This window comes from Drosophila ananassae, chromosome 3R (assembly GCF_017639315.1).
Source record: "Drosophila ananassae strain 14024-0371.13 chromosome 3R, ASM1763931v2, whole genome shotgun sequence".
In the NCBI taxonomy this organism is placed as follows: Eukaryota; Metazoa; Arthropoda; class Insecta; order Diptera; family Drosophilidae; genus Drosophila; species Drosophila ananassae.
Window position 1 is genome coordinate 25,195,188 of NC_057930.1, and position 7,600 is coordinate 25,202,787.

General features: G+C 47.4%; 2 protein-coding genes across 2 annotated transcripts; one reads left to right on the top strand and one right to left on the bottom strand.

Moving 5' to 3' along the window:
* The first annotated feature begins 572 nt into the window (after positions 1–572).
* LOC116654956 (glycine-rich cell wall structural protein 2) lies at positions 573–1,708 on the top strand. The gene is made up of 2 exons (XM_032451790.2): positions 573–743; positions 798–1,708. The coding sequence occupies exons 1-2, from the start codon at positions 686–688 to the stop codon at positions 1,586–1,588; spliced, it is 849 nt and encodes a 282-aa protein (XP_032307681.1). The 5' UTR covers positions 573–685; the 3' UTR covers positions 1,589–1,708.
* A 2,871-nt stretch (positions 1,709–4,579) lies between these two features.
* LOC6497923 (protein phosphatase inhibitor 2) lies at positions 4,580–5,695 on the bottom strand. The gene is made up of 2 exons (XM_001961682.4): positions 5,226–5,695; positions 4,580–5,176 (listed from the first exon to the last, which is right to left on the bottom strand). The coding sequence occupies exons 1-2, from the start codon at positions 5,556–5,558 to the stop codon at positions 4,643–4,645; spliced, it is 867 nt and encodes a 288-aa protein (XP_001961718.1). The 5' UTR covers positions 5,559–5,695; the 3' UTR covers positions 4,580–4,642.
* Between the last annotated feature and the right edge of the window lie 1,905 nt (positions 5,696–7,600).

The window sequence follows — 7,600 nt, forward strand, 5'->3', positions numbered from 1 at the left end:
TTTAGCCATGGGATTTTTGCACTTCTTGTAGCCAGGAAATGTTTACATATGCGCATAAAGATGCACCAGCTCCCTCGTCCCAGCCACCTCCGTCTAAAGTTTCCGGAATAGAGCTTCCGTAGCTTCTGTGGGGGGGAAGGGGCCCAGGCCATAAGAAAACTTTGTTTCATTTGTTATGCTCGTAAATTGCGGGCACTGAGGCCGGGAAAATCTCATTTGCGCTAAGTAGGCAGTTGACAATGTGGTCGAGCACAGCTCACTCCCAGAAACGTAATTAAATCCGATGTATTTTTAACGCATTACGAACGTCTATCATTACAAAACGTGCCTAATAACTAGATTAATCTCTGCGGCAACACCATGACCTTCTCACGGTTCAAAGTATATGATATTCATTTGGAAATTTAATGAATTTCATAAAATGTTAAATTGCTGAAAACAAATAAAGCGCAGCCCAGCCCATCAGGTTACTCTTTGTATAATTTGGACAAACTAATGTTTTCATTTACTAAATTGGCTCCGGCAGCAATAATTAAAAAATCTTTTCAAGCGTAATACCAGCAATGGTATAAATTTTCAAGCTTTCGGCTTGAGAGCTACGAGTGCCGCTTCAGTTTCGATCAAGTAAACAAATAAAGTATTAAATATATTCTGCCGAGAGTAAAGTTGAAATCAAAATTTAAAAATGAATAAAATATTCGTGATGTGTCTGATTGTGGGAACTATACTCACCTCAAGCTTAGGTTTGTTGTTAAAATATTTAATTCAGAAATAGTTGTTTTAAAATTAACATTTAGGAGATCCATTGGAGCGTCAGAAACGGCAAGCCAACCAAGGATATGGAATGGGTGGCAGCGGAATGGGAAGAGGAAACGGGATGAACGGCGGAAACGGCGGTGGAAACGGAATGGGTGGACCGAATGGAAATGGAAACGGAAATGGAAATGGATATGGTGGTCGTGGTGGAAATGGAATGGGAGGAAACGGAATGGGTGGCAATAATATGGGTGGAGGATATGGGGGCGGCGGAATGGGGGGTCGAGGAGGCAACGGAATGGGAGGGGGATATGGAGGAGGAATGGGTGGTCCAAATGGAAATGGGAATGGAATGGGAGGACGAGGTGGAAACGGAATGGGAGGAAACGGTATGGGCGGAGGAATGGGAGGAGGTATGGGTGGCGGAATGGGAGGTAACGGGATGGGAGGAGGAATGGGCGGACGAGGAGGAAACGGAATGGGCGGAGGAATGGGAGGAAACGGGATGGGAGGAGGTCGTGGAGGATACGGCAACGGAATGGGAGGCAATGGAATGGGCCAAGGAGGAATGGGCGGCAATGGAATGGGGCCTGGAGGAATGGGCGGTCAGGGCGGTCAGGGCGGTCAGGGCGGTCAGGGCGGCTACAATGGACGCGGTGGAATGGGAGGACCAAACGGAATGGGAGGCCCCAACAGAATGGGCGGACCAAATGGAATGGGCCCTGGCGGTTGGGGTGGCAACAATGGCTACGGAAACAATGGAAACTACCGAAACAACAGTAGCAGCTACAGTACAACCTCCGCCACCACGACCACCGACAGTGGCTGGTAGAGTAGGATCGCCTCCGACTGAAGGATATTTTTTCGGTCTAAGAAAGATTTCAAATCAATTGTTTGTCCTTAATGTTACAAATACATCCTAAAGCAATGAAAAAATATAAAAAAATATAAATACTGCAACAAATCAAAACGGACATCGATATTCATTGAAATATTCAAGCGTGCTTAAGCAGCCACTTATTAGAAATTCGAAAAGCGGAGAAGGCAGGGTTAAATATAATACAGCTGCTGGGTATTAAGCAAACAAGTCACGCCATCCGTCAAGGACCGGGGACAGCTGGCTTTCTAATAGATTGCCTTATCCTTTAATTGATTACAAATAAACACAAACTGCGTAAGAGAGGGGGAGGACAATTTTCTGGTCCTTATCCTGGCTACGTGCTCGCTTTTGGCTCGCGTGCATTCCATATTTGTTTAGGCCCGTTCAGGACCAGAAAGAAAGGGTGGTGGTGACCTGCGTGACCCTGACCCCTGACCCCCTGAATCGCGCCATGACCGTGATCCTAGCACCCGATCCTGACTCCCGACCCACCCCAACGCTCTCTGCTGTTTGGCCAGGTGCACATGCGTCATGTTGAAAACTTGAAACTACATAAATCTTTATTAGCTGTGCTATCTGGGCGGGCTGAGTGGCAAGCCCGGGGAAGTGGCAATCAATTAAACAATGTCACAAGTGCTTGCCGCACTTGCAGCCACGCATTTGCATGCCGGGGCAGAGAAGGGTGGACCAGACCAACTCGTAATGGCCCTCACCTGGATTCGATTTTAACCCATTGAAGGCTCAATGGTTAGATTTTGTGTCTTGAGTGGATCATTCACTTTCTTTTATTAACAAAATCTATTTGAAATTAAAGAGTATTCATAGTTTTGTGTAAAAACTCTCCGCCATTCAATAAACCACGGCCAAGTGGCTTTAAACCGACGGCGGTTACTATGATTGATGTATCAATAAAGTCGCTTGGAGGACCTTTCCTTAAACGAGTATCACATTTCCCATTCGTTTATCCATCTAAGCGGCTTTGTTGTCTCCTTCCCCGGCATTCAATTTTCAAGGATGCTGCCACATCGGGTTAACACTGGCCATCTCGGCAGGCAATCCATTTGGGTCCCGGGCCGAGGATGTGTTCGGTGTTCTGGGTGCCAGTGTCGGACCATTTTATAATTTATCAAAATGAAAATAGATGCCCCGCCGAGGCAAGTGCAGTTCAATTCCCCTCCCATCGCAGACCGCTTGGGTTTTTTAGTTTTGGTTGCGTGCTGCACTAGTAAGCGATGATGCAGGGCCAAGGGAGCCACGTCGGCGGAGCATGCCACACGAAATGCCATCGCAAATAGCGAAAATGCTTTCGCAAATATTTAGACGAACTTTTTTCAGGCGACACGCGTTCAGGTCGAGGTCCTGGCCGAAAAGAATGCTGCTTTAAGACAGCTCCTTTCCATTGGCCTCGTTCTATGTCTTGTTTTTGTTTTAAGTTAGCAGGCTTCTTTGGTTTCTGTTTAGTTGAATACTCTACAGATTGAAAGGTTTAATAAGGAAGGAGGTTATTGGGAAGATAATATATAAGTTTTCCAGTGAAAGAAAGTAATTTTGAAATAAAAATTGCCATTAAGTTAGTTTACTAGAGGTTCCCCAAGAGTAGAGACCTCTTTTAGAGAGTTAAGTCTTAGAGTATCTGATGGTTCCTAATGCCTTCTCCTCAAATGGCCTCTTGCCGTATACTTTTTCGGACTGCTGGCATTTATGCCAGTTAAGTTGTTGGCCAGTTCGTGCCTGCCAGCGGCCTTTATTTGCGCTTGCATTTTCATTTGTGAGTGTAAATAGCATTAAAAATAATTTTCCGGCTTAAAAACGCTCCACAGAAACAAGAGAAGGGAAGGCAAGAGAGAGAGAGAAGCGCTGACAGCCGGACGGGCTTATGCACTTAATGAAATGTACACGGCAATTGTTACGGCAGGCGAGGCGGAGACCGAGACGGCGAAGGAGAAGGAACCAGAGACGGAGTCGGTTCCGGGACCGGCGACAAAGATGCGGCGGACATCAATTGGAGGCGAACTTAAATTTCGGAATGGCCATCATTCCTGGGAAATGGCCAGCCCGTATTAAACGAATTAAGTTGACTGCCAGCGGGTTAAGCCATCCATGTTGTTTGTCCAATTTAAGTGTTTTTCGGTTTTCAGTTTTCAGTTTTCGGTTTAAATGCATTTTGGTTAAAAGCCCTGGCAAACTATGAACAATTGAATGCCAGTGGCAAGAGGGGGGATTTCTTAATGGAATTGTTATTTAATAAATCGTAAATATTGATTCAAGTCGCCGAACTTGAGCTAATTGCCTTGGAATCTGGCTAAGTATTTAATTGGCTCGGGCAAGGACATCAGGCCAGGATGACAATTGTGTTTCGAGGATGTAACAGCTGCCTGACTTTAGCTGTTTATCTTATCGCTTTTCATTAGAAACAAAGAGGTCGATCTGCCCAGAGTATTTGCAAATAAATCTAATTGAAATCTCTTCAACGATAACATCGTCCAATAAATATTCATGACACTCTCGCTCCTACCCTCCCACTTGCCACTTCCTGTGTGTTTTTCTTTCATTTGCAAACCAACTGGCCTGAGCTTAATAATAATAAAACTGAAAATTCAAAGAGATTTTATGGCCAAATTAAACATTTTGCATAATTATTCCAGGTGAAGTGTGCTGCTGTAATAGCTGGCGAGTAATCCTCAGTACCAGGACTCTCATAGCAGGCCGGAAGGACATTTCTTCGCCCGTTCCGGCTGTCAGAAGATATTTTGAACTGCGGAGCAGAATGCCAAAATAAGTTATCAGCCCCATTGGTAATTACAGCCACTCCAAGGACTAATTAGGGATTCCCCAAATGGATTCGGACAGTCTAAGGCTGAGTGGTCTAATCTTATCAGCATCTCAGCCAATAGCCACTGGTTGTAGCCCCTTATTGATTGACCAATTGAGCACTCCCGGCCGTCAACTTGCCGAATTTTTTTATTAAAACAAGACCAAAGTTATGAAAACAGTCGCCTGGGCGACTTAGGCTGGGCCGACTCTGATGTTGGGCATATCCGGGAAGTTGGCGTGACAGGCGCGCGGCTTCGCCTCACCACTGACGGGGGTCAGCGACTTCCTCTCCGATATGACGGTGTGCCGGGCTGTGGTATGGGGCACGGGCAGTATGTTGTGGCTGGAACCCGAGGGTATGGTGTGCAGATGGCTCATCGAGGCCGTCGGGCTGCCCAGGTTGATCTCGGCCACCAGCTTCTGGTAGCACGGATGCGTCGGATCGAAGCCGGGCTCCACATCGTGCGGTGCCGCATCTTCCCGCCCCAGGGGCGTATCGATTCGGAAAGACGATTCCGTTTTATCGTCACTGTCGTAGACGAAATCGAGCTCGCTCTCGGGACAAACTTCCGAGCAGGGCAGCGATCCCTCTCTTTTTTCGATGTGCGAGCTGGACTCGGAGGTCCACTCGGAAAACTCCTCCGATATGAGCCGCCGGGCGAGAGGTACGGAGAAGAACTCTTTATAGTGGAGCTTCCGACGCCTTTCAAAATCCGTACGCCGCACCTTCAAGAGCGATTTGTTAATATTTTTATGAGCAATTGACCTGTATTACCTTCTCCTCCAGGGATTCTGGGTAATCCTCGTCCGCCGAAGAATCGTCCGACTCGCCCTCTATGCCGAAAGCCGGCATCTCCGTTTTCGAAGTCAAGCGGAGCTTCTCGATCAGCGCACTCGTGTCCAGTTCCTTGGGCAGATCGTCCTCGAAGACGTACGGAGTTTTGGGCTCGTCGATGATCATGTGCCCGTAGTCCTTGCCCACCGGATGGAACGTGTTCAGGATGTTGACCTCGTCGAACTTGGCGGTCTTCAGGGACATCGTATAGCCATTGTTGTAGCCTCCTGCCCCCTTGAGGATGCCCTTGACCGCATCGCCACTGATCGACATGCTTTGTGTTAAAGGTATTTATGTTTGCTTTTTTATATTTTTTTTAGTGTAATGTAAGAGAGAACCTTTCGAACAAGGCAACGTGTGGGTGTGTGTTGCTTGTGTGTGAGCAAGTTTCGAACTGAATGATGAACTAGAAGATTTCGGAGACTTAAATTTAAACAACTACTAGATTAAGCATTGGAACTCGATACAAATTAACTAACAAGGACCTAGCTTCATTTGCGGATGTTTCCGGGACAGACAGTCGAGTACCTTGTAGTCCCATTAGTGCAATCCCCGATAATCCCTGTTATTGTTTTTGGGTTGAGGACCTACTCGACGTGCTTTGTGCTGCCGGTCCTTGACGCTTCCCAGGTCCTGAGAGCATTCTGCAATCGCAGCCAGCAGACCACAAAGTAAACTCATTTCGACGTGTCCCGGATGGAGGGTTACTGGATGGCAGAGCGGAGTCGGAGCAACACTTCATTATTGATGCTTCGAACTGCAGTTTTTGTTATTGATGTCAACATATTCATCACAAACGTGGCACCACCTCCGATACCCCGAACAAGCAGACCAGGCCGGGGGGGAGGTAATCGGTGGAGCAACCAAAGCAGTTGCCGCAGTTGCAGTTCGCTCTATGGCAGCTGTCACTTCAAAACACTTCAGTGCACACGATTTTTCTCCCCCCTTGAGGCAGGGAGGTGGAAACTAGTGTCGAGGGCGGCCACCGACAGGCTGCCCAGGGGCGGAGGAGCAGCATATTGGGAATTGATTGCAGCACATTATTTTACAATTTTGCCAGCAAATAAACAAGCCTTCTGCCGGAGTGCATTCAGACACGAGTCCAGACACTTGCAGAAAAAGTATGTGGTCTGGGTGGCCCAAGGACACCAAGGACTAGAGAGACCTGTAAGTTCTCCCAGTGCAATGTCGCCTCAATAGCGGCATGCATATGACGAGCAACTCCTTATAAGCCCAGTTTATGCGACAAAACAGCGCCATAAAAGTGACGATGACGATGCTGTTCCTCCCTGGCTGCCGCCCATGATCCTGGAGGGGGGTCGTCATTATCACCACCTCGTCGCCATGATGATGTTGCAAGCGATGCCGGCAAACAGTCAACAACTGTTTTCGTGTGCCGGCAAGAGACTGGCAGCCATGTTTGATTGCCTCTGGCAGGGTCGGGATGTTGATGTTGATGCTGATGGGATGTTGATGCGGCTAGGATATTTTTCCTTCGATTCCCGGAATTGCAGTTGGCCCGATTGCATTTCTTATGGGTGCTCCACCTCCTCCTCCTTCTCCGTACTCCTCCCATCAATTGCAACAATGTGCAACGGGAGCAGGATGTGTGCAATGCGTCCGAATATCTGTATCTGTATCTGTGTCTGTACGTGCTACAAATGCGCACAAGTGAGAAACGTGAGGTGAGGTATTCCAGGGGTATCCGTGGGGTATTCCAGGGGGATTGGCGAAACGGGCTTCCTTCCTTGCACATATCAACAGGATTTTATGGCAAAATCATAAATTTTCACCCGATTCTTTCCGCTTTTGCCTGGGAGCTTCCGTTTCCGCCACAAGCTGCCGCGAATCGGCTTGCAACGCCCCTCTGGGACTGGGCGAGGAAGCAAGCTTGGCCCGGAAGGTGCCCAGAATCAGTAATTTGAGAAGTAACAAAATTAATAACCACGATCATTATTAAAATATTTCGTTTTCATTCCAATTCGCTGGCTCATTATTCACATTTCTGCAAAAAAGGAGCTGGTCTTTGGCCGCTTCTCGGTGCGCCAGTTGGAATGGCAAACGGTTATGCATATTTATTAAAAACTGTCTGCTGCGATTAAAAGCCAATCAGACCAATTGCAAATTCCTTTTATTGGCCTACCTGTCTGTCGTGCGATCCTGCATATTGGACTCCTCTTCTGCCCTCTCCTCCGGCCGGCGTCCAGCCCGTAGTTTATAAATATTTAAAATTTAATTTTTGCATTTCCACGCACACAGCCCACAGTTTATATCTTTTTTTCACCCATTTCAGGAATGCTTGATGTTGGTTTGCA